Raw genomic sequence first — 27,946 nt, forward strand, 5'->3', positions numbered from 1 at the left:
ATTACTTAAGTGCAGTCCTGCCAGGAAAATGGAGTTATTTGAATAGGAAAACAATGCTGTGGAATTTACTGTGGAAGTTACTGCCTGTCCGTTCTCCCGAAGCAATCCATAGCCCTGTTAAGTTTTCATTTCCTCCTATTTTAGTCTACCTTTCCTCTTCACAGCCCTACTCATTTTCTTTATGTGTGCGGGGTGGCGGGGTGGTCGCTGCGTCCGTGTAGGGCTGCTGCTTCTTATGCACGTCGTCCCCTGCCCATAATAGGAACTGCAAATACTGCTTCCTGTTTTCCTGCAGCAGAGACCAAATTGTGCCTTGTTGACCAGCGGTCTGCTTTTTATTGACTATTCCTGTCTATCCAGGTGCGCGGACTGTGGGGAAACTCGCCTTGCTTGAAGAGCTGTTGTTTGTGTAGACCCATTTTGTGGGGTTTCATGTCGCTCCTCAGACACGGTTCACTCCCTCAAGTCACGAAGGGGAAGGAGGAGGTTCACCAGGATTTGGCTCGTACCTGTGCCAGGTAGTGAGTAAAACACCGGTGATGTTCATCAGAGAAATTGATAGTTTTGCTGGGTAAAGTAGTCTGGCCTGGCACCACAAAAGCCTTCACTTACCAGGAAACTGAGACAGAGGAGAGGACATTCTAGTGGGACTCTAGATGAGAGAATCATGGGAGAAAGGCAAAGTAGAAGGACCCAGAGGGTCCTAGAAGCCTACAAGTAGAACATTATGATAGGCAGATTTGGGCCCAGGGGTCCCGCTCAAACTAAGGCACCAGCCAAGGACAATACAGGCGGTAAACCTTAAGCCCCTACCCAGATCTAGCCAATGGACAGAACACTCTCCACAGTAGAGTGGAGAGTGGGATATGACTTTCTCACATACTCTGGTGCCTCACCTTTGACCATGTCCCCTGGAGGGGGAGACCTGGTGGCACTCAGAGGAAGGACAGCAAGTTACCAAGAAGAGACTTGATACCCTATGATCATATAGAGGGGGAGGTAATCCCCCTCAGGAACAGTCATAGGGGAGGGGAATAAGGGGAAATTGGGAGGGAGGGAAGAATGGGAGGATACAAGGGATGGGATAACCATTGAGATGTAACAAGAATAAATTAATAAAGGAGGAAAAAAAAACACCGGTGAACAGTTCCACCTGGGGCAGCTACATCTTCTAACAGATATCGCCGAGATGCGGAGGTAGATTAGTTCAGACGCTTGAGCTGATCCCTGGAAACTCTTACTACTCCTGGGAACATTTGAAGAAAGAGGGATACAGCAGGAGAGATGTCGGCCTTCTAAAGTGACCCCATGAACCATGATTACTCCCACTCTTTCTAGGTTTAATCATGTGTTAGGTAGCAATAGGTGATTTTTGGTTGGAATCCAGTAGTGACAAACCCCAAAGAGAGGGACTTTAAGACATTACATACTGTTAACTGGCCACACAGAGGGAACAAGCTAGGGTCCCTTGTACACAGGACTGACACTGGGCGGGCTACAGAACTCAGCTCTGAGCCACAGTCCCTTTCAGAGCCAAACAGATTGTCAACTATCTGTGAGATGCAACAACAGTCCTGTTACCTACAAAAGCTAAATGCAGACTAAAGACAGAGGGAGAGGGGAGGGTCAGTGAGAAGTTAGAAAGAAATGGAAAAGTGAAACGGAAGTCTAGGGCACAGTAATTGTACAGTAAAATAAATATGAAATAAAAGTAAGTTATGAAATAATTTCATTTCGGTTTCTTTAATATTCCTCTAAATTAGATGGGGTTAATTATTCCCTTTTGCACATAAAGGAATTAGGTTGCAATGGGATGATGTGATTTAATCGCATTTGGGAGTTGAGAAGCCTGGTCATTCATCTAGTTCGTTCTGAGAGAGAACTTCAAATGTAGGAGGAATGAACCAGATTGGAGGGGATGTCACTTTGCGATGGCTTTCTCCATAACAGTTAGTGTACTTATGACATTATTAACAATGCCGGTCATTTTCTAAACACCACGCATCTCTCGTGCCGATCAGCCACAGGCATGCAATGAGCATCTTGGTGAGTGCTGCAGCCTCTCCTCCACTCGCACTGAAACGCTGGCTGCCCCGGGTTTTCTTTTAGGGTGGCCTATGGGGCACACGTGGATACACTTTCCTGTTTGCCATTTAAAACTTACATCTCTTTCCTCTAGGTTTGGGCTCAGTTTTCCCAGGCATCCTGGTCAGTTTCCTCTTTCCAAGTGATGGTAAATTTCTAGGCTGACCAAAACTCTCACATCCACACCCGCTTCCCTCAGTGCGACCTGGCGGGTGCTGCGTCCTTGTCGCCGTCACTCGTCGTGATAATTTAGCTGTGTCGTGGAAACACTGGATGTTTTGTGCCCTTGTTTTCTTCACTTGCAAGTTCTCACTCCAGATATCCAGATGAAACTGCACTTCACAGCTATGTAAACAATGACCTAACCGGGGAGAACAAATCAGATACAAATCTCAGACTCAGGTGTCTGTGCAGGAAAGGGTGCTCTGCAGCTCACGTCCTGGACCCCGTGTGCTCGGCCCCCCACCCACCGCATGTGGAAATGGTACTCTTTGTTTGCATGATACCTTTGTACTCAGGTTTTCTGGCCCATCTCAACACATGGCAACCATTCCTCAGGCTCCTATCAATCACAGAATAAGGAATTCTTTCATCTTATGGTGGATATTTAACATTTGTCCTCTGATATTTTTAGTTTGTTCCTCAGTTTCGTAAGAGACGCTAATCCTAGGGAAGGCTAGCCCTGGGTGTTACTGTCAATACCATCACTGCCTGTATTGCTTTCTGCCTGGTTTTCAGGCATATCTGGTTCACAATCAGAAGAGGAATCAGTCTAGAAGGCATCGAAAGTTATGTAAAATTTGCAAAACACAGATGAAAATAATTTTTTCCAACAAGGCAGAGCAGTGAACAAGGAAAAATGATATGAGTAGATTCCAAGAACAATAAATAATAAATCTACTCTTAGATGCCAGAGCCCTGACGTGGGGTCCCAGGCTCAGCTCAGCCACTCTTTGGCCCCCATCTTCATCTTCACATTGCTGCTAATCCTTCCTTGTAGCAGTTAGTGACCACAGACATGGCTTCCTAATGTCCTAAATTGGGGAGCCCTGGGTTTACGACCTGACTCAGCTGTGCTGATAAATCTTTCAAAGTCCCAAAGGTTGTTTTTCCAGATATAAAATGGGACCAACGAACACTGGTGATCTGTGTGATTGGAGAGAGGCAGGACTGAGAGAAGGCAGAAGCAATGAGGAAAATATTACATATGTTTATGTGGGAGGCAGGGGAAGGTTTACCTGCCACAGTTCATGGGTGGAAGTTAGGGGGTCACTTTTTGGAAGTCACTTCTCCCCTACCCTGTAGATCCCAGGATCAAGCTTAGCTGCTGAACGAGGCCCCTGTACTTACTGAGCGAACTTGCCAGCCATTATTAGTAAAATACCACAGCTCTATTACTCACAACAGCACTTAGCATTTTACACAAACAGAATTTAAACATTCAGTTGTGTTGGACGCCTCAGTAACATTCTCACGGTCCCACAAATCCTTTTACAGCAGATGCTTTTCTGTAGGTTGATGTGGTCCCAGGGACTTCAGTTGGTATTCCTTACAGTAAGTTTGGTTCTTCCGTGGCCTGTTGAGTCAGTTATGGCAGATTCCACAGATTTAAAGAAACGTGAAACACAAGACATGAGAGTCCATGAAGCTGTGGGGAGTTCTCCACAGAGAATGAGCTGGGTGTCTTGCTTTGGGGCCCTGGGGAAACATCCTCTCACAAAGGCCGGGGTAAACATGGGAGAAACCTCAAGGAAGCTGTGGAGAGAATGTGCTGGAAAGAGAGGACACTGCCTAAAGCAGATCCAGGAGCCAGCTGGCTGCTCTGGAGTGGATCACATGACCCCTACGTATTCTCAACACTTATATTTTCTTTGGAGACCTCTGAGTTTGCTGACAGTGTCACAGATAGTCAGCTTTTTCCATTCTTACTGGCTATTTTTTTTTTGTATAAAATTACTTTGTGCTGGAAGGAGATCCTCCACTTAGGAAACCTCAAATAATTGATTAACACATCTGAATTTTTTTTTTTGAAGGAATGACATCCCTAGTGTCATGGAGTCCTGAGAAGGAGAAGGACTTGCGTCAGAGAAGAGATTTTGTCGTGGTGTTACTTCCACCTGTGTGATGTCAGAGTTCTGCTTTCAGCTCTCTGGCCTTCTGTGCCCTTGTCTATGTCATATAGAAGAGAGAACATTCCTCACCACCCATAGTCATCCACTATTTTCTCATGACCATTGCAGGTCCCATCACAGGGAGTTAACCGAAAACTTGAAATGATTATAGGATGTAGAAATGACTAATTGATTTTGTGGCTGTAAAAGATATAAGGCAAAATTGGAGATGAGCAAACAGTGAAGAACTGAAATAAACAAGAATTCATTGTAAGATCAGGAACTAGAGATCCAATTTGAGATTCATCTAAATGCAGTTAACTGTTAACCTTTCATCTTTCATTTAGTTTGAGGATACATGAGAGAGAGGGAGGAAGGAGAGAGAGAGAGAGAGAGAGAGAGAGAGAGAGAGAGAGAGAGAGGGAGGGAGAGGGAGAGAGAGGGAGGGAGGGAGAGGGAGGGAGGGAGACAGAGACAGTGACAGAGACAGAGACAGAGAATGAGATAGAGACAGACAGAGTGAGAAAGAGTTTAATGTTATGAAAATTGGTATCCCTAGTCTTAGTTTTCCCACAGTACACCCTTCTTTTCATACCCACACCCCTTTTCAAATGAGGAACATCCCCTACCTGTTTTTCCTTTTGTTTATCGGCTTGGTTGTTCTTTGATTTCTAGGATTATGGCAGTTTAAGAAGGCGTGGCTATCAGGGTTGAGAAGTGCCCACAGAGATATCCAACTGGATGAGGCTCAGCTGGAAGGAATGCAGGCCCTGTTGAGTGATGACATGGAAGGTGTGTGTGCCAGCAAACCCATGGGTGGAGAGATTGTTAATTCTGCACACACACCAGTGATTCCAGGTCAGTAGACACTGGCTCAGATTTTATGGTTTTGTTTTGACTCTGGCCTTAGCTACAACCCCAGCCTCCTAGTGTTCACTTATGGACTCTCCGTGAGCTCTACTTTCGTCATGGTTCATCCTTTCTGACTGGCCAATTATTCTACATCTTCCTTCCCTTAACCTACTTGCTTCGATGATTATTTATTCTCCCAAAAGTTTCACAGTTGTGCTCGGCCTGTGTCCAGTGGGCTCATGGACCCCAGGACAGCCAAGAATGTACTAAAAACAATCTTGTAGACTTGAGAGAGAGAGAGAGAGAGAGAGAGAGAGAGAGAGAGAGAGAGAGAGAGAGAGAAAGAGAGAGGGGGGAAGGAGAGAGGGGGGCACTGGTAGATCAGGATGAGGGTGGAGGAGCTGAGGATCATGTGTGTGGTCACTGGGCTCTTTGGTCTATTCTGTGATCAAGCTACAAAGTCTTTTCTTCTCACGTTTTCAAACTTCTGTTTTCATTCTCAAGAGCCCATGTGAAAGTTAATTGTCAGAAATTTGGACAGAAAAAGTATACAGATTAATATCTTACATTAAAGTTGTTAGGCCACTGCCCATTGGTCACTCTTTTTTGGCAAGTCAGGTTCTATGGAGAGTCCCCACATACTCACTCAGGATTATCATGGCTGCTTCTGTGCTATGGTGACAGAGTAGGGTGACAGAGGCAGAGGGCTTGCCCTGGCTCAGCAATACAATAGTAACAATACTAACAGCATGTATAGCCTTGAAGGAACAAGTTTATTAACAAGTCTAGATATTATATTGCAACTACTTGATGTTCAGTTCAATCAACTTTTATTTTTATGCACAAGTCAGAGACCAGATTTGCCCTTCTAACTCAAATAATGATAGAATATTTGATAAAATGCATGAAACAGTGGTTTTACTTTTAGTGAATATCAAGCAATAGACCTCAATATCTCAGGCATGAGTAGATGAGCCTGCCAATTTGACAGAACTTCCATGCCACAAGGCTCCCAAGCAAAATCCAGTGACTTCCTAAGAGAGGAAGGTAGGCTAGGACTGCTTACTTCTTCCCATCATCAATACATGAAACAGATACTGATGGAATTAGAAGAAAATATAAACAATCAATAACATCTGGACCTCACAACTTACTTCCAAAAGATGATAAAACATCTAAGCAGGAGACAGAAGACTTGAGCAAAACAGACCAGGAATCCTGTATCAAACACACAGTCACAGCAGCAGAATATAGTGTTTGCTCAGGGATGTGCGAGTCTCTCTCTAGGAGTGAAACCAAATTAGAGCTTAACGTGAGCTTTGCTAAGCACAAAAGGGTAGAATTCAGGAGAAGCTGTAGCTGAATAGGAAATAATAGAAGTAGAATCAAGAACAAAAGGAACGGTTAACCTAGGACTGTAGAAATTAAGTCATTCTAGTAAACAACAACTCGGAATGAGAAATCGTAGGGAATGGAAATTATTTATAGGTGCATGAAAATGATGATATACTTACTACACGCAAAGTCAGGGGACATGGCGAAAACTGGCTTACAGGAGAATTAGCAACCATAAAGTCACATGCTGAAGAGCACGGGCTCCATCAACAGCCTCAGTCCACCCTAAGACACTGGGCAACAAGGAGACCGTTAGATATGATGAGGGCGATCCAAGTGTCCCAGTGGTAAAACAAAAGGTAGAATAGAGCACACGAAACCAACAGAAAAATAATCCTCCTTTCTGATGAACAAAGCTATAAATCTTAGTGAGACTGGCAAGAAAAAGATATGGGTGAATTATTGACATGTGGAATGCGCAGCGAGACTGAATTTTTAGAATAAGTTCTAAAGAATAATATCAACATTTCTTTGCCAACAAATTATGAGATACCTACAACATGGGAAGATGCCTGTACTCAAAACTGTGTTCTACACTGTAAAAAAAATATTTGCAAATTTAAATGGACTAGGTCCGTGCACACCTATAGTAGAAAGAAAACTCCTAGTATGCTCTGTTGTTTTTGGAAGGTTTATACCAGGGTTTGGGAGCAAATATCATGGATCTCCCTGTGGCACCACAGGAGCCCTAGTGTTGTTGCCTGACAGTCTGTTGTCTGTTATATGAGAGCACACTTGTGGTCACTCTGGGAGGAGAAGCCTGAGAACACATGCTTACACGTTTACTTAGACACTTGCTCACATATCTCCGCACACACGTGCTTACAGTAAGATTTGTTGATCTAAATAGCACCTGTTAGTCGGTGTTTGTACCAACTATTTTAAGGACATTACTCTCATAACCCCACCCCATAACCATTCCGTGTTACATGTTATTTCTGGAAGGCTTCTAGAAAGGTAAACACAGAATGCAGAGCCCATTGCATTGCTTCCATTGCTATTTCTCAGACTCAGTTAAAACTTGTGCTGCTGGCTGACTTTCTGGATCTTCTGTGGTGATGGGGTGACTGGGTGATCCGAAGAGTTCATGCACCATGTCAGGAGAGTCCATGTAGTGCAGGTGAAGGCCCTCCCACATTCCAGCACAACGTTTTTCTACCTTGCAATCTATGTTTGTCTTTAAGCCTTCATCCTGATCTCTGATGCCACTAAGAACCTGGGAAGGTGGCTTAGTTTGTGAAGTGTTTGCCTTGCAAGTGTGAAGAGCAGAGTTCAAGGCCCCAATCCTACATAAATAGTCAAAGAGGCACACCTTTGTAGTCATAGCGATGATAAGATGGGACGGGGAGCCAGGAGGAATCTTGGAGCTCACTGACCAGCACTTGTGACCTATTTGGTGATGTTTAAGGCCAACCAGAAAAAACAATAAGATCAAACAAATAGTGGAAGGTTTTTTTGAACAACATTTGAGATTTTACACACACACACACACACACACACACACACACACTGCCAAGAACATCTTTTTTTTTCCTACCACCAAGTTTGCCCCTTCCTGGCATATATGTCCCATGCTCTCTGCTTCCCTTCTTCACGACATGAGCAGTTGTGCCTCTGCCTCCTGCCCTCGCCTCCAAGGCCAAGGGGTTTTCATTCCTGCCTTACATGTAGGTGTGGCCCTGGCCAGCAGTCGGTCCTGGCTGCTCTCTTGACACATCTATCTTGCTTATATCTTCCTACGTCTCATCCAGTTCCGGATCTTCAAACACCACACATTTGCTTCTGGCTCCACAGTTTCTCCTCTGGCTGCTGTGAGCTCACGCACCCCACCACTTCTGTCCTTCGGTGCAGGCAACCACATGTGTGTCTTGCCTGGGCTACAGCATGAGATTTTCCTATAATTCTGTATTCAGAAACCAAAGTGGCATTTTAAAAAGCCCAAGAAAAGGCATACTTGCTCTACTGAGGTAGAGAGAGAAGGAGAGACCTGGGGAAGGAAGGAAAACATAAAGGAAGGAAAAAGGAAAGAAGGGTTTGAAAGAAAATTAAACCCACACAGTTTGGAGGTTTGATGAGCCTCTGTGTTTCTTTCCAAGCGTTAGTGCCTTTGTGTCTCTGAGTGCAGCACCAGGCACAGCCTGCTCACCTACAAAGTCAAACACAACCCTTGCCTTTGCCTCTGTGACCTGCCCAGGCCACTATGCCTACGTGTTGCTGTAGCAGATGCTTTTTCTACTCTGGACTTGGAGAATCAAGAAATAAATCTCAAGTAAGGTGTGCATGAAAGAACAATGAAAGAAGTCTGACAGGCATGCCCGGGCAATTGTAAGTTCATAGCTTTGACATGCAAGCCCAGCTTCATGCTGCTAAATTTAACCCAGTTATATGCAGATTTTCTGAATTTTATCCTGACAGTTTCCTAAGTTCTTGCTGCCAAAACATTGAGCCTACACAGGACAGAGTATGAAGTAAACACGTAAGCATTTCTTTTAAAAGCTATAATTTTGCATATTTTCCTTTACTTCATTGTGGTAAACACATGGATAGCGTAGCTCTCACAGTTGTAACCACTTTTAAGCATGTGGTGTTGGTAGTATGCTCATGGTGTTGTGGCACAGGGTCTCTACAGTTTGTATTTGCCGCTCCACACCATTAAACAGCCATCTCTCGCCCCACTCAGCTTCTTTGTCCTGAGGTCAGTGGTACGAAGTGCAGCAGAGGGCAAGCCGGAGGTCCTAACCCTGTAAAACTTTCTGGTTTCTCCCTCAAAATTCAAAGTCATTGAAACTATTCCCCAGGAGGGGCTCATACAGCTGTTCTTTCTGCAGGTGTAGCTACCATCAACACTAGCGGGCACAGCGACCAAAGCAAGTGCTGACTCCGTATGGAGACACGGACCATCAACCACCTGGGCAGGAGGAGAGAGAATCCTGCACCTTTTTGAAAAAAAAAAAGCACAATTGCATCCATACCTAACCACATTCTTCCGGAACAAAGTGTGCACACGCACACGTGTGGTTCAGATGAGCGGGAGCAAGCAGCAGCTCACATGCAAGTGTTTCAGTGCGTGTGAGGGTGTCTCTTGAACAGTTTGCATACTTACAATTTACTTAATCTTACAGCTATCTTTCAGGGTTAGCCACAGTTCTCAGGCGTGGAAGCAGGACAGAAAGGAGTGACAGTTTCGCAACATACACTTAGAGGGAACTGAGACTAAGTCAGGATTGCTGACCATCCAGCACTCAGCTCAAGTGTCCAGACCCAAGCCGTATGTGAAAGTGATCACAGGGAAGGGCCCTCTCAGAAGCCCACCAGAAGGGAAACCAGTACCTCTTACCACAGAAGAAGTTACAGCGACACAGTCAGCAGTGTGAGCCCTACTCTCTTTCCGAGGGCCCCATCTACAAGAGCAAGCATGTCTGACGCCAGCCTCCATCGTGTCTGCAGTCTGCAGCTGGGGCATCCGTGAAGCCCATGAGGTCTACATGTTTATGTCAGGGCTCTCAGACTGGTGCATGGGATAGCTGCCCCTCACGTGCTTCCGGGTGACCTGCTGGGCTGAGCGGGGTTCTTTTCACAGGTCTGTTCATTCATTTCACCATTGTTACTATGTAGGGCTAAGGAACAAGAGATACTACCAACAATGGATGACTTCGCTTATTTTATTTTATTTTTTATAATACATTATATAATTTATTGAGTTTTTCATATTCATATGTGTATCTAAATGTATACAATTTTATTAATAATAGTCAATTCATTTATTTTTCTAAGAATAAATTTGATTACCTAAGAATCTTACAAATGAATAAAAACATCACATATCCAAATTAACCTGGCCAACCTGTTGGGCTGCTTTGCTGTTGCAGTCATCGTTCAGAACCAAAGTTGTGGAGCTTCACATTGCACTTTACACTTCCTGTACAGAATACACTTATGTACTTATTCACTGCCAAAATCCAAACATTTATGACAGAATTAGAAGGAGAGCACTGGTTCTCAACCGCCCTAACTCTGTGGCCCTTGAATACAGTCCCTCATGTTAGACTTAGAGTGTATCCTACTGAGGTCATAATTCCCTCAGAAAGGAAAAACACTGCTTGGTCTGTCTCATGGGCAGAATCTAGCCGATAACATAAGCAAATATATAAATGAATATACCTGTGGATACAGTATAGCAGGGAGAAAACAAGACAGGCACAATATTAGGGATGAAGAAGGACTCAGTGAAGGTTATGGATGCAAGCTGTGAAAGAAGATAAAAAGCTGGCTTTTCTTGTTGTGTGGTTCTCAACCTGTGGGTCCCGGCCCCTTTCGGAGGGTTATAAAGCCTTTTCACAGGGGTCGCCCAAGACCATCAGGAAATGCATATATTTACACTGCAATTCATAATGGTAGCAAAACTACAGTTATGAAGTAGTAACAAAAATAATTTTACTGGTGGGGAGTTCGCTTATTTTAGAACCCTTTCTCACAGGGAGACCCTTCCTTGACCTTGGGGACCAACTCAGACACATCATCTGGGGAGTGTCCTTGGGAATGCCGTTTTACCAGGTCATAGCTCTTTAATTAAGCAGGGGCATAGTTACATACTTCTTCTTGCCAGCCTGTCCTTTTCCTGGCCATCTGGGGACAGTCCCCAACTCTGTCTCCCTGCTTCAAAACATTTCTGCATTGTTTCTGCATTGTTTACAGTACTGACTTGCTTTTATGCTTACGAGATTACAGTTTTAATGTATACTATCTCCTAGCTTCTTGCAGACTTCAGAAATCCGTCCCTGTGTCTCAGTTAATCTTTTCATTTTGGGCTGTGAGACACATGTTATCTCTCCATTTTATTAAATCTTCAGTCGTGTAAGTTAAAGGCCAGCAGAATACTGTTTCCTACAACAGACAGGACCCTAAATGTACCTTTCATCTCATTCTTGTTTAATTAGTTTTCTTTTTTAGTATGTATGTATGTATGTATGTATGTATGTATGTGTGTGTGTATGTATGTATGTATGTGTGTGTGTATGTATGTATGTATGTGTGTGTATGTATGTATGTGTGTGTGTATGTATGTATGTGTGTGTGTATGTATGTATGTATGTATGTATGTATGTGTGTGTATGTATGTATGTGTGTGTGTGTATGTATGTATGTATGTATGTATGTATGTATGTATTTTATATCCTATCCCTAGCCCCATCCCTCCTCACTTCCTAGTCCCTCCTTCTCCCATCTCCTTCCCATATTTCTCAGTAAAGGGGAGCCCCCCTTCCCATCAGCCCCAGCTCAAGTCCTATCAGGACTGAGCATGCTCTCTTCCCCTGTGGCAAGGCAGCCTCACTCAGGATGATCTTTTCTAGTTCCATCCATTTGCCTGCGAACTTCATGATTTCTTTGTTTTTAATTCCTGAGTAGTCGTAGTTGTGTAAACGTACCACAATTTCTTTACCTATTCTTCGGCAGAGGGACATCTGGGTTGTTTCCACTTCCTGGCTATTATGAATAAAGCTGCTATGAGCATAACTGAGAAGTGTCCTTGTTGTATGGTGGAGCATCTTTCAGGTATATATGCAGGAATGGTATAGTTGGGTCTTGAGGAAGAGCTATTCCCAGTTTTCTGAGAAAGTGCCAGACAGCCTTCCAAAGTGGTTGTACAAGTTTGCACTCCCACCAGCAGTGGAGGAGTGTTCTTCCTTCTCCATATCCTCGCCAACATGTGCTGTCACTTGAGTTTTCTATCTTAGCCATTCTGACATGTGTAATGAGGAATTTCAGTTTCATTTTTATTTGCATTTCCCTGATGACTAAGGACATTGAGCATTTCTTTCAGTACATCCCAGCCATTTCATATTCCTCTGTTGAGAATCTTTTTTTTTTTTTTTTTTTTTTTAGCTCTGTGACCCATTTTTCAATTGAGCTATTTTGTTTGTTGGTGTTTAAAGTTTTGAGTTCCTTATATATTTTGAATAATAGTTCTTTTTTGGATGTGGTACTGGTGAAGATCTTTTTCCAATCTATAGAATGTCATTTCATTCTACTGATAATGCCCTTGGCCTTATAGAAACTTTTCAGCCTCAAGAACTCCTATTTATTAATTGTTGATCTTAGAACCTATTGGTGTTCTGTACAGGAAGTTGTCTCCTGTGCCAATGAGTTCAAGGGTCTTCCCCACTTTCTCTTCTAGCAGATTTAATGTATCTGGTGTTATGTTGAGGTCTTTGATCCATTTGGACTTGAGTTTTTTGCAGGGTGATAAATATGAATCTATTTGCAGTTCTCTACATGTAGACATCCAGTTAGACTAGCTCCATTTATTAAAGATGCTGCCCTTTTCCCATTGTATGGTTTTAGTTCCTTTTTCAAAAATCAAGTGTCCATAGGTATGTGGATTTATTTCTGTGTCATTGATTTGATTCCATTGATCAACCAGTCTATTTCTATGCCAGTTGCATGCAGCTTTTACTATTATTGCTCTGTAATACAGCTTGACGTCAGGGATGGAGATACCTCCAGAAGTTCTTTTATTGTATAGGATATTTTTAGCTAGTCTTGTTTTTTACTTTTCCATATGAAATTTAGATTTGTTCTTTCAAGGTACGTAAAGAATTGTGCTGGTAATTTGGGTTTTGTTTTGTTTTTGTTTAATTAATTTATTCAGATTACAACTAAATTGTTGTCCCATCACTTGTATCCTCCCATTCCTGCCTCCCTCCCTCCTGCTTTCACCCTATTTCTCTCCCCTAGGTCTAAGACCTTCCTCCCCCACTATATGGTTACAGGCTATCAAGTCTCATCCTGGTAGCATACCTATTCTTTCTCTGAGTGCCACCAGGCCTCCTTACCAAGGGGAGGTGGTCAAATATTGGACACCAGAATCTTCACTTACCAGGAGATTGGGATAGATGTGAGGATATCTTCTTTAATTTCTTTTAATAGAGACTTGAAGTTCTTGTCATACAGATCTTTGACTTGCTTGTTTATAGTTACAACAAGATACTTTGTATTGCTTGTGGCTATTTTGAAGGGTGTAGTTCTTTCTCAGCCAGTTTGTCATTTGTATGCAGGAGGACTACTGATTTTTTAAAATTAATCGTGTATCCAGCCGCTTTTTCTGAAGTTGTTTATCAGCTGTAGGAGTTCTCTGGTGGGATTTGGGGGTCAATATATATATAATCATTTCATCTGTGAATAGCAATACTTTGGCTTCTTCCTTTCTGATATGGATCCTCTTTAGTTCTTATTGCTGTAGCTAGAATTTCAAGTATGATATTGAAGAGATATGGGTAGAGTGGGCAGCCTTGTCTAGTTCCTAATTTTAGTAAAATTTCTTTGAGTTTCTCTCCATTTAATTTGATGTTGGTTATTGATTGCTGTGTATAGCCTTTATTATGTTTAGGTATGGTCCTTGCGTCCCTGATCTCTCTAATACTTTTATTATGAAGCAGTGTTTTATTTTGTCAAAGTCTTTTCCTCCATCTTATGAGATGATCATGTGATATTTTTTTCTTTAAGCTTGTATGTCAGATTACATTGATGGGTTTTCCTATGTTGAACCATACCTGCAACCATGGGATAAAGCCTACTTGATCATGGTGGATGATATATTTGGCATGTTCTTGAATTTGACTTGTGAGTATTTTATTGAGTATTTTTGCATCAGTGTTCATGAGTGAAACTGTTCTGAAATTCTCTTTCTTTGTTGAGTCTTTGTGTGGTTTTGGTATTAGGGTGACTGTGGCTTCATAGAATAAGTTTGGTAATGTTCTTTCTGTTTGTATATTGTGGAATAGTTTGAGGAGTTTTGATATTAGCTCTTCTTTGAATGTCTGCTACGGTTCTGCACTAAAACCATCTGGCCCTGGGATTTTTTTGATTGGGAGAGTTTTGATGACTGCTTCTATTTCCTTAGTAAGACCTAATGAGGTTTTGGGTTTCCTCAGTGTCTGTTGTTATGGCTCTCTTTTCATTTCTGATTTTGTTAATTTGGATACTGTCCCTTTGCTATTTAGTTAGTTTGGCTAAGGGTTTGTCTATCTTGTTGATTTTCTCAAAGAGCCAGCTCCTGATTTTGTTGATTCTTTGTATTGCTCTCTTTGTTTCTAATTTATTAATTTCAGACCTGAGTTTGATTATTTACAGCTGTCTGTTCCTCTTTGGTATGTTTCTTTCTTTTTGTTCTAGAAGTTTCAGGTGGGCTATTACATTTCTAGTATGCATAGCTCTCTAATTTCTTTATGAAAGCTCTTAGTGATATGAACTTTCCTCTTAGCACTGCTTTCTTTGTGTCCCATAAGTGTGGGTATGTTGTGTCTTCATTTTCATTGAATTCTAGAAAGTCTTTAATTTCTTCATTTTGTCCCTGGCCCAGTGGTCATTGAGTAGGGAGTTGTTCATTTTCCATCAGTTTGTAGGCTTTCTGTTGTTTCTGTTGTTGTTGAGTTCTAGCTTTAAAGCACAGTGGTCTGATAAGATGCAAGGGGTTATTTCAATCTTCTTGTATCTGTTGAGGCTTGCTTTGTGATTGAGTATATGGTCAATTTTGAAGAAGGTTCTATGAGATGCTGAGAAGAAGGTGTATTCTTTTGCCTTTGGGTGAAATGTTCTGTAGATATCTGTTCGGTTCGTTTGATTCATGACATCTATTAATTTCATTACTTCTCCATTTAGTTTCTGTCTTGATGATCTGTCTATTGGTGAGAGTGAGGTGTTGAAATCTCACACTATTAATGTGTGGGGTTTAATGTATGATTTAAGTTTTAGTAGTGTTTCTTTTATGAATGTGGGTACCCTTGCATTTGGGGCATAGATATTCAGAATTGAGACATCATCTTGGTGTATTTTCTTTTGATGAGTATGAAGTGTCCTTCCCTATCTTTTTTGGTGAGTTTTGGTTGAAAGTCTATTTTAAATCAATATCCATCATATTTCATCATTATCAACTTAAAACATCTATCTATATCTAAACACATCTTAACCCCTAAACAACGAAGCTTAATTGTAAGATTAAACTATCTGGTCTTCAACCCCATCAGAGACTTGAGAAGGAATAAAACTTAATTACCTGAATGAACTGGAAGTGCAAGTTAACAGCTTCCAAAATGAAAAGCAGACAGAGTTTGCTGCCTGAACAGTCACCCAAAACTCTATGATGTTGGAGCATCATCTTCAGCCTTCTGGCCCAATATATCTGACAGACATAGTTGTGAGGCAAAAACTATTGAGGACTTGCTTACCCTGCCTTGGTAGAGTTTAGTCATCAATTCTGCCTGCTTCCAAGATTGCCCCTTTTTTAGTCAGAATTTTAGATGCACCAAGATAGGAAAGATGTTTTCTTCAAGGCTACCAAATACAAATGGCCAAAACACTAAGAATGTAACATTTATATAATTCCTGATTGTTCTATGTTTCTTCTTGCTGTAGGTAGTTTCTTGTAAATATGTGCAATAATATAAATGAATATATAAAAAGTATAAAATTAATGAAAAACAGTGGAGATTATTAAGTATGATATTGCTATTTTCCTAGGCATACATAAAATAATCAATGTTTAACAGTCAGAAATGATGGTTTAACCTTGAAAGACATGTCAAAAGACAAAGAAGTATTGTGTTATCTATATTTATGTTAAATAATGAAATCACTTGTTAAGTATGGAAGTGTTTATTAAAAGCTGACATATATATCTGAAAACAAACAAACAAACAAGTCTATTTTATTAGGTACTAGAATGGCCACTCCAGCTTGCTTCTTGTACTCCTTTGCCTAGAACACTCTTTTCCAGCCCTTTTCTTTGAGGTAATGTCTATCTTTGTTGCTGAGGTGTGTTTCATGTGTGCAGGAGAATAATGGGTCCTGTTTTTGCATTTTTTGTAGTAATCTATGTCTTATTCTTGGGGAGTTGAGGCCATTGATGTTGGGAGATATTAATGACCAGTGGTTGTTAATTCCTGTTATTTTGATGTTCGCGGTAGCATAATGTGTATGTGTGTGATTCCTTTCTTTTGGGTTTTTGGATGTGAGAATATTTATTTCCTGTATTTTTCTTGTGTGTAGTTAGCCTCCTTGAGTTGAAATTTTCCTTCTAGTAGCTTTTATAGGGCTGGATTTGTGGCTAGATACTGTTTACACTTGGTTTTGTCATGGAATGTCTTGTTTTCTCTATCTATGGTGACTGAAAGTTTTGCTCGGTATAGTAGTCTGTTTTAGGCATCTGTGGTCTTTTATTGTTTGCATGACATCTGTCCAGGCCTATGCTTAGGAGGAGGAGATGAAGTAGAGTGTCCCTGGAAAAAACTAGCTAGCTAGACTACTTCTATAGGTGTGTTTTAAGTTCAATTGAGAGACCCTGCCTCAAATAACTTAGTTGGAGAATGACTGAAGAAGACCCTGGCCATCAGCCACAGGCCTCTGCATCCACCCACACACGTGCAAACATCTACGACAAACCACACACATACAAGCATCTACTACAAACCACACACATACAAGCATCTACTACAAACCACACACATACAAGCATCTACTACAAACCACACACGTGCAAACATCTACTACAAACCACACGCATACTCAAGCAGAACAGAAATTGTACACAGTGCACAAATGCTTTGATACTAAAAATCCCCCACCCCCACCCCTGTAGCAGACACAATTCTTCCTCAGTCACGAAACAGACCCTGTCTCGGGCCCTGAGAACAGAGGTCACAGGTGTGAGCCACCATGCCTCAATGCAGAATAACAACCCCATGTAATATTTTTGACACAAGAGAAACAGACACACCTATCTCATACAAACACATTGTTTTGGGGTTTCCCCCAGCCATGTTCATTTTCCAGCAGCAAATTTCTTTCAGTCATTTAATACATATTTCAAAATCTACTGTGTACAAAGCCCACAGGCCATGCAGGGTAAGCCACTTGAGACATTGATCTCTACTCTTAGGAACTCCTAAGTCAGAGAATAATACAAATATATATACTCGTAAGTGCAATGTAATGCAGCTGTGTTAGTCCCACATGTGATTCAAATATCATGTTTGCTCTAGATAACCCTGCAGAAGGGGCTGCCCATAAATGCATAGGAAATTGGCTATACATGGATCATTAGGAAGAACACTGGGCCCTTTCAGGTGCACATGGTTCTGACTGTGATGGTCTACATGATGTTCTCCTTTAAGTGATACATGTCCTATTGAAGCTGCTGTTCAAGGTTCGATGTTTGGTTTTGTTCTAGGTTTGCGATGCGTGATTCAGTTTTCTCTCAGGACACTGGGCAGCAGCAGCGAGGTACAGACCCAGCTCATCCAACCACGTGACCAGCCGCCATCGCTGAGACAGGGTACTTGGCAGATTAAGTAAGAACTTTAATTGCTTTTTTTATTAAGTTAAATGAGTTTGTGAGACTGTAATCCCATTGTAGCAAAGGAGAAGTTTTCCTGAAGATTCTTTCCTCCACAAACTCTCTCTCTCTCTCTCTCTCTCTCTCTCTCTCTCTCTCTCTCTCTCTCTTATGCACACACACACACACACACACACACACACACACATGCATACACATACATGCATACACGAGCACATGCATTTGCATGCAGAGGCACACAGGCACACATGCACACGCAGGCATGCATGCCTGCACACACATATACACACATACACATGCACAGGCATACACACACATGCCCAGGCACAGATTTCGCAGCATTGTCCAGCTGACCAAGACACCAAAGACAACACACAGAAAAGACAACAACTGAAGGTTCTGGGACACTCATGTTAGAGCATGTGGAAGAACAAAACTAGATCCTCGCCCATAGCAAACTCTGTAGAGTTTTATTTTTATTTATTTTATTTTCAGACTTATTTATTTCATGCATATGAATATTTTGCTTGTATGCATGTGTGTGCCTGTGCCCAAAAGAGAGTGTTAGGTCATTTGGAACTAAAGTTATAGATGTTATGAGGCACCAGGCGGGTTCTGGGCACTGACCCTGGGTCCTCTGAAAGAATAACAGGTACTATTAACCACTGAGCCATCTCTCCATCCCCCAAGCCCATCAGTGTTTCAGGAGATGTAAATAATGAAGAAAATTATAGAACACAGAGCCAGGAACAAAAGATGCCAGTGGGATGCAGTGTGTGAACTGTATTGTTTTACAAGTCTCATTTAAGTGGTTCTTGGACTTGGCCATGTCTGACAGACCATTTTTTGAACATAGTCTCCACTCTGCTCTCTGCGCTGCACTTTCAATGGTATCACAGTTGCTTACAAACTGCTTGCCAACTATTGTGGAAGCAATAGTTGATATGAACAGTTTGTCATGTAACGTAAGCCTTCACAAAGCTTACAGCCGTGTTTTCCTATCTTACCGCATCAGTTGAAGTGATAAAGTGGCGATTGATTTAAAAGTTGTCATGTTATTGCAAATCCGCTGGGGTGAGCATGGTTCTAAGCACTTTCCACATGTGGGCCAAGTCTAGCAGACAGGGACTATTGTTCTGCAGGACTGGTAGACAGTGCTGAGGCTCAGATCACATCATCAACTGAGGTTAAAACCCAATCAGTTGACTCTCTGTGCCTATCACCTCAACTGTGTAGCATGTTCTCACTGTGTTGGAGTGAAAGACGCATTAAACATCCAGCAGCCCATGAGAGGAGCTGTTGATGAGAAGCTGAATCCCATGGAAGGGGTGAGGGGTAGCGGTGAGGAGTCGGGGTTGAGAGGTGAGGGATGACAGGTGAGGGGTGGGGGTGGGGTGGGGATGAGAGGTGAGAGGTGAAGGGTGGGGGTAGGGGTGAAGGGTGAGGGGTAGGGGTGGGGTAAGGGGTAAGGGGAGGTGCACTGTAGCCTGGAGACAAAGAACAGATGGACATGTATGGTGTGGTGATGTCTACAGAGACGTGCCACTCGGGCAACACCCTGGGCGCCTTCCTTCCTTCCTTCCTTCCTTCCTTCCTATTCCTTTCCTGCCATTGTACCAGAGTATGAAATAGCTTCTGGGATTTCCAGCCCTGAGCTGGGCTGGTGATGATGGTCACACCATGGTAATACTTGGAATAGAAACTAACTTCTGTTATATCTTCACCACTGTTTATTTTTAGCAGTATTATTGACATATTATAAACTTCCCTGTTTTGTGTGGAATTAAATTCCTCATTCAAATACTATAATTAATACCACTTAAAATAAAACAAAATAGCAAAAAAAAAAAAAAGATCATTTATGAAATAAGCAGTGAACTTCATGCTCCACCCTATTCTTAGGACTTTTTCAAATGGCCCTCATTCTTGACATCTGGGAGGGGGCACCAGGGGGGCCCTCATGACTTTCTCTTCTTGTGCATAGCTAGCTTTCTTTGGGAGACTGGTTCTCCTTTGGAAATGGCTGGCGCGTTCTCAGAAAGAGCCTGATTTCCCCATGGAGCGGCAGTAACCACTATCATCATCGCGTCACTCCTGGTGCTCTGGAGACACAATCACCACAGGCCCCAGCAGCACATACCTCACCTGGTTTCTGCAAGTATTTAACATGGAATCACATTTGGGACAGGGAGAGCATTGGGTTGTGAGCCCTGGGAGGCTAGTGGGGCCAGGGAGCTGGCGCTGGAAGAGCTCCAGGCAATCTGTTTACTTTTATTGTCAACGTAAAGAGCATGAACCTCCTGGTGCCACAGCCATGGTGCTCCTGTCAGTCACTCACACAGCCCGCTCACTTCCTGGGCCCAGCCTTCCTCCCCTTTCATTTAGTGATCATGTGCCCGCTTCCTACCCAGCGCCTCCCTCAGTTCAGCAACTTGGTGGATATCAACGTGGGGTGGCAACAGCTTCTCAGATGTTCAGTTTTGGGTTCGAGGAAGGGATGGCTTCCGAGCGCTAATGATGGAGATTTTGCTCAAATCTGGGACCGGGCCTGAGGGGGGAGTTGGGCTCTAGTCCTGTTTGTCTTGGGCTCCCAAGGGCCACTGTGTGTTATGGAAAGAGCAACGGACTAGGGTTAAATCTGTGTTCACATCCCGGCTGTGTCATTTGTGTGTGCCTTTAGGCAAATATCTTAAATTATTCCAAAACTCTGTTTCTGCCCTTTAGAAAATGGGTTTCATAAAGTCCACTGGTTCCACACCGATTATGAGGAATCAACTCGCTAACTGTGGAAAAACATGCAGGGTTGCTCTTTCTCTCCCAACTGTTGCTCAAGCACCAGGTCAGAAACAGAATATTCTCAAGGCACTCTGAACATGGCTTCCTTGCCATGAAGCTTGTGTCTGTCTACCTGAGGGCTGCAAGCGAAACAGGCAGCTCATGGGTCGTTGTCCAGATATTCTTATTTCCACAACTCACGCCAACTCTAGTGGCAACACGGATAGAAGCCTTATATAGCGCTGTTTATTCCCAACTCTGCTCTCCTCAAGCATCATCCCCGTCATCTTCCTCCACTGGTAAAAGCTGGTGATTTCTGCTCAGTGTACTCAAGTCTTCTCTGCCCTCCCCGCTGCTGGCTACTGTGTTTTGTGGCTTCACTTTCTGCCGCGTGTTGAAGCCCCAGGTGCAGTGTCTGTTGGCATCTCAGGCAGCTCTTGTCATCGCCGATTCGCCGATTCGCCAATTCGCCGATTCGCACTGCCTGCTGCGGATCCGGTCAGGACATGCGTGCCCTTCTTCCACTGCCCTTGGAACACAAGCTTTTGGGCCTCTTTGATAATTATAGGAGAAATACCACCTAGGAGAACTCCATGAACCCAGGGACACCACGCCAGTCAGGGTCCAGCACTGACATCTCTGCGTCAGCTCCATTCTGCCACAGCGTCATCCTAGCACCTCGTCAGGCACTGATTCCATCTCTGAATGTACCCAGGGGATGGAGAAGCCAACAGTAAGATTTCATCTTCCGGTGACCTTTCAGCAGTAGGGAATATTTGTCCACTAAGCCTGGAGTTCAGTGGTAATTTTTTACCTATATAGCTACTCGTGATTCAGGTCAGGTGACACTGGGCATGCTGGACAGAGGAGGGGATGACAGAGTCTTCAGAGAGAAGGACGCACCTCAAGTCATAGACTCGGGGTGTCGCTGCACAAACAATTCTTACATCGTGGGCTGTTCATGCGTAGTGGCTAGAGACAGCACTTAGTAACAAACGCTAAGCACACTTGATGCCCACTCAGGGGCCTCTACAGGGTTATTGACTCTGTGCTCGGAAACTCTAGAAGGAACGATATGGCTGAGCTTCTCCGGATCAGCTTTAGCACTCTCTCCACTAGTGAAGCTTGTTCTTTTAGTGCCCCCTTTCAGTGTAACAGAGCTGACAGGAACGTTTTATGTGTTAATCATTTGCAAGTGAAACCACGCTCACCGTGGCCCTCCAGCCGGAAGTGAATGGATAGAAGACACATAAGCTTTATGTAGAGAAGCTTCACTCAGGAGACTGTAGCTCAGCGATACTACTTACCCTGCCTCACTGTCTCCGTGTGTGTGTGTGTGTGTGTGTGTGTGTGTGTGTGTGTGTGTGTGTGTGTGAGTTGTGTCATTTCGAAGGATTACACCTGTTATTAGCACATGGCATGATAATTAAAAAGAGCTGATTAAGAGCACATCGGTTCCGGCGGCACATTGGAGAGCACGTTTTGCTTACTGTGTGTTGCCTGTGGCATCCTGTGGCAAGTACATACTCTCTTAGTGGAGTGGACTGCTGCTCTCCTGCGCAGCGCTTCATAGGGCAGCCATGGATGTGAAGGACAGCGGCAGAGCTCCGTGTCTGCCTTCGGATGGCTGCAGCCAGCTCACACGGACCCTCCTCCATGTTCTGAGGAATGCCAATGCACAGAGCCATGGCTGGCACCCTGCCACTGCTCAGGCTCAACAGACTCCTCACAGGGCATGTCCTTTCTCTCTCAGGGTCTGATTGGCTTCCTGGTAACCTGATCCTCCAATGTGTACAATTCAGCTGCAATTCCTCCACCCACCTTTTCTTGAAACAGAATTTTTAGAAAAGTTGTATTTTCCCCTCCTAAAGACAAGGAAAAAAGAAAGGTCTCTCATGATTTATTTGTGGCAAAGTAGTACCTGCATCCAACATTATTAACTCATGGCAGTGGCAGGTTAACCTCTGTCCCCTGTAAACATGAGTGGCTGATTTGTTCCTTTTTCCTTCTGGAGTTTCGATAAGAGAGATGTTACTACTATAACATCACAGTGAATGAAGAAACTACTGTTTGGTCTACCAAGATCAAGAGTAATTATTAAAAAAAAAAAAAAAGTCGACTGCCCTTGCTGCTCTAACGAAGGATCTGAGTTCAGTTCCCAGCACCCCAGTCACAGGACTTACAACTGCCCCTAAGGCAGCGCCCAGGCATCTGGTGCCCCGTCAGTTCCTTGTGTGTCACTCGTGCCCTCACACAAACGAACCCTCAAAGAGATAAGGAACTAGAAACAAAATCTTTAAAGCAAAACATCACCCCGACAACAGGAAACAAAGATAGAAAGTTCTGTTTCTCACTTATCACTAGTCAAAAAGAATTAGAATTATTGGGAGCAAATTGAAAAGTCATGGGGAAAATATTTTCCTGAGTTAGACCCACTCCAGGTGCTGAGGGGCCCAGCCCATCAGACCCACTGGGTGTATCAGCACTGACATTTGTGAAAATGCGCATGAAGAGCTATGCATTGGTTTTAAATGGCATGCCACTAAAAGCCTCAAAAATAATGCATGATTTTTCATCTTCTAGCTTCGATGGAAAAACATGTGTTTTGCTCACAATTTTGTCTGGGGGAAATGTGAGCTCCCAGCCGATTGTACTCAAATGCAGGCCTTTCTAGATTGTTTTCAAATGGAAGCGTAACATACGTTGTTCTGCGGGAGAAATAAATAAATAAAGAGAACTTTTACAATGTTAATTCCTAATGTATAGGATTATGGGGGGGAAGTCATGTTGCTTAAAACAATCCACGGCTTTTCCCTCTAGGTAGATTCATGGGGGTCGGGTTGGGGACAAGTGATGACGTTAACCCTTGCATAGTTTGCGCTACCCCACGGGGCCTGCATATGTTTCTGGATAACTTTCCTCTTTCAGGGTAGAGAGAGTCCGACCTCAACAACCACATTAGGAAGAATAATAGCCCAAAGGCACATGTGTTGACAGATGTTCCACCCCGAGGAAAGAAGATGGAGGAAATTGGATGATGAATTTTAGGGTCGGAAGCCTTTGTAAAGTATTGTGTTTCCCCCGAGGTCACCGAGTATGTGTTGGCTGCCTCTGGCAACGGTGGAACGTCCGTGGGGTACGTGAATGAGCCCTGGAGCTGCTCCCAGGATGGAGTGCTGACCAATTCATCTCCACTGGTACTTGGATACAAGATTAGGAACGAGGCCTCGGAGCGGCACCGCGGCCTGTGCAGGAGCCTCCCGTGCAATTTAGCCGCACTCATTTTCCCTGCTTTCCATGCTAAAATATTTTTACATGGTCAATAAATTATGGAGGCTGACGGCAATAAGACGAGACTGTGAAAGAAAATATGAGACTCTGAATGTTTGTAAGGGTGTGGGATTGGTATTTTATTTTTTTTACTCCAACCAGCTCTGGACTTGTGGGGTCTGGTGGATGAGGGCATCCACCTTAGTTTGTATGAACTTAGTAATGCATCTTGAGGACTGACGAGTTCTGGATCATTAAGAATCAAGAGGGTATTTAGTGCTCAGGGCAGTTCAGAGAAAGGAGGCAGCATCTAGAAACGGTGAGATGAGTCCTTTGTATTGAAAAACATGACCTTAATGTTGGCCTGGGGTGACCATATCTTCTTACCAGGCAGTGGTGATTGATCATCAGAGGACAGGGTAAAAATTCAAGGTGGCCCAGTGCTGGACAAAAAAAAAGAAAGAAACTTGAAACAGGTATAGGCACTTAGTGTTGGAGGCGTGGGCGAGGAGTGAGAGGCTTACTGCCACAATCTGCACAAAATACAAGTTAACCAGAGAGCAGCGTTTAGGCTCATAACTAGCAACCATTAGGACCTTGGGGTTTGTGCTGTGCTTTAGGCCCTTCCTGGGTTTTACTTGTGTACTCTGCCCTGAAGGACCCGGCTCCATCAGGCACACCATTAAAACCAGAGAAGTCTTCACCAAACAGTTCACACACTATTGAATGCGTGTAGATTTCATTTAATTGTGATCTGGAAACTCCACATGTTTTCCAGCTGCAGGGGACACTCTACATCCTGGACTCTATATAATATGAACACTGTGACATCCTTCTGTGAATGTCATCTTCCTGAGCACTAGACCTCTGATGAGTGCTGGGATTGTATGTGATACCTGTGATGTCCTGGACTTAAGATATTTATGAATGTTGGCTGGGAAGGCTTTGTAGATCCAAGACATTGACAGTTTCAGCTTCCTTCAGCCCTTGCCGAGGGAAGGAGACCACCACATCTGTCTCTCCTCAGTCCTTGACGAGGGAAGGAGACCACCACATCTGTCTCGCCTCAGCACCATTTTATCTACTTCCTGTGAGCTCCGCATTGTTTGCTTCTTACCTGGGACCATGACCCATCTGTGGAGAATACTCCAGGCTTGATACTTTTTCTGAAAGTTCCAGACACATGTCTCTGGCATTGTGGCATTCTGTCTTTGGTTTTCTTTTCCCTTTTACTGAATAAACCAGAACCTTCTTAGGATCAGCAAGGAGGAAGCAAGTATTGGAGAGTTTAATCTGAAGTCTCTGTATTCTGGTCCAATGCTTGCCACCATTGGGAGGAGAGTGAATTTCAAACAGGGGGACTGTCCCTCTTTTGTTTTATGGATTATGCCAGGACTTGATTTACCAGGATTCCTTTTAAAATGTGCTATCTCATGTCTTTGCACCTTTGATGTGGCTGGAGAGAGTCCTGACTCCTGTCTCCAGACACATCTGTTCTAGAGGTCTTTTTATTTTTCTCTATAAGTATATTTAGGTTCTTTATTTAATCTTCATGTGAAACTTCACAGAAGTATAAATGGCTTATAAAAATGTATTGTTCTGGATGATAACCAACTTTTCTTCTGGAGAAGCGTTTGCCTTCCATGCCACCGTATTTTGGTCCTTTCTTTGTGACAGTCTCACCTTTCTTCATGGTGCTGAAAGTCAGACCACATGCACTGGTATTCAGGCCTCTCTCCCATTTCTTCTTTTTCTCTTTTAAAGAAATATTTTTGCATTTTGCAAATTTCCAGGGCAAGGCAAGCTATATATTTCTGTTTCTCAGATAATGAAGCCATGACACAGGATGCAATGGCCAAAGGCATTTAGACCAGCCCAACTCCCTTGTGCAACAATGTGGAAATTCAGAGCCAGAGAGGAGAGACTCTGCAGTGCCTTAGGCCACCTGACTGTGGATGAGCTGAGGCTTCTTTCCAGCATTATGTCCAATGGAAAATCAGCATCAGCATTCATGCTGAGGCCATTTCATACTCTGGTCTTACTGTGCTTTTATTAGCAGAAATAGTGGGTACGATATGACCCCTATAAAGCAATGTGACAACTGTGCACTCACAGTTAAATTACTTAAGTTCTCTGAGCCCAGTTTTCATTGTCTATAAAAAACAAAGGTGAAATATCTTGCTTTGAAATATATTTAAGAAACAAATATAGTGACTATAAATTGCCTGGTGCAACTTTAAATGCTCACTAGATACATCATGTAAAAAAACTTTCACAAAGTAACTTCATTATTACTGATTTTTCCAGGAGGCTAAAATTGTAGAAAGAAAGAAGGAAGGAAGGATAAAAACAATAATGCATTAGCAAAACAATAGTAGCAGCTGTAGTTTGGCTCTTTAGTCTCAGAGTCCATTCAGTTGGTCAAGTCGTCACATTTTCAGATGGGAACAGGCTGTGACTAAGCAATGTGTCAACACAGACTGAGGCCGGGATCTGAATCCTAACAGACCAATGAGGGAGACCAGTTATCTCTGAAAGTGCAAGAAAGATATCCAGTTACCCAGTTACCCTTAAGGGCCTAGCTGGAGAAAAAAAACCCATAATAAGAGCCAGATCTTCTATCCAGCCAGATCACTTCCCAGTCCTTCTGGAAAGGAACACAGATTCCTGAAATCGAGGGAACATGAATTCTGCTTAGAAGAACATTTTCCTGCCATTTCTTGGATCTTCCCACTATTTCAGTGCTAAGTTTCCAAGCTCCTTGGCAAAGCCCTGAACTTCAGGTGTGCAGGCTTCAACAAAGCTTGGAGGTGAATTTGAAAACCCAAGCAGAAGGCACCACCCTCAGGGGGGACCTTGATGGTACTGTAATTTTCAGATCAGTGGTTCAAGGTTTGTAGTAGTGTGCCTTGCTGCACCACAGCAGCTGTATACATGGTCTCCTTTTGTTCCACCCTTCAGCTTCTCCCATGTAGAAAAGCCTGTCCCAGTCCATCATCCATTTTTTTTAGCATTATTCCAGGATTATAATTTTCTAGTCTGAGAACATCATGAGTGGAGCTGCATGTCATTACACAGAGATGCTGATGGGATCTGATAGTTTCTCTTAACAGCTCGTACCGGATGCTCTCTGGGGGAGCCTGGGAAACTATCTTAGGTACTGAAGTGTAGAGACAAGCTCCTGATATACTCAGTGCAGACCCTGTGGCAGTCAGGTCTCGTGCTGACTTCACTCTGCAGCCCTTCTCGTCCCCCCTGTGGCTCACACTGCAAGACGGCAACTGCTGAACCAGGATTGTAGCCCTGTGCTGCGTGGCGAAGGAGGCTAGTAGTTAGCATATACTTGAATAAAGACTAGATTTTCCAGATGGTGCTTACACATTTTCTGAGGTTGCTAGGGAGCAACGCATGTTTAAAACTTCACTGATAAACAGCTTTCCTGCAGTTTTGATAACACAGACTCATAGAAATGCCAACTTAAACAACCTAGTAACTTAGCCAAGAAAAACAGCTAAAGGAGCCAAGCTAACATGTGTGTGAGGGAACAACAGTGGAATCACTATTTGAGGCCATGCCCATGAAGCTGGGGCCCAGAGAGATACGGCGCCTGGAGCGAAGACTACAGCTTGTGTTGGGCATGCTGGCTCGTGCCCCAAACGCCAGCGCTCCCGGCCCGGAAGCTGGTTGTCCATGGAGATCTTACCTCAGCAAAGCACAATAGCAGAACAGACACCTGATACCTGCATTGTAAAAGTCAACTGCATCAACAGTAGTTCATTGAAAGGTAGAAAATGACCCAACAAAAGGGACTTATCACCCTGAATATGAAAACTCAGAACTATCCCCCTCCAACCATATAAAACAATAAATATATTTAAAATGATTAACAAGTAAAAATAAGGATACAGGGATTTTTTATGAATGGCAAGACACTTGAAAAAACAAGTGATTTTTAAAAAAGGAACATATAGAAACAAACACTAGAAATTGAGTATAAAAGTAGCATGCTTTTTGCTATGCTATGAGAGGAATTTTCAGTGAGGCCTCACTGGTGTGGCAGTGACTTCACAGAGGGGTCTTCGGGAGGTCCTCGCACTGCGCAGTGAAG

General features: G+C 43.2%; 1 protein-coding gene across 4 annotated transcripts in view; it reads left to right on the forward strand.

Moving 5' to 3' along the window:
• Positions 1-23,963, forward strand: part of LOC311583788 (uncharacterized protein) — a 38,969-nt gene extending 15,006 nt beyond the window's left edge. Inside the window, exons 2-4 of one of the 4 annotated variants that reach the window (XM_084757679.1) lie at positions 4,872-5,054; positions 17,668-17,788; positions 23,655-23,962. In XM_084757679.1, the coding sequence (XP_084613805.1) occupies positions 4,872-5,054; positions 17,668-17,788; positions 23,655-23,712 (362 nt within the window). In that variant the 3' untranslated portion in view covers positions 23,713-23,962. The other 3 variants (XM_084757680.1, XR_014774675.1, XR_014774676.1) reach the window with 3 other exon arrangements.
• Positions 23,964-27,946: the final 3,983 nt, after the last annotated feature.

Source organism: Acomys minous (genome assembly GCF_964271855.1).
Source record: "Acomys minous genome assembly, chromosome: 14".
Classification (NCBI taxonomy): Eukaryota; Metazoa; Chordata; class Mammalia; order Rodentia; family Muridae; genus Acomys; species Acomys minous.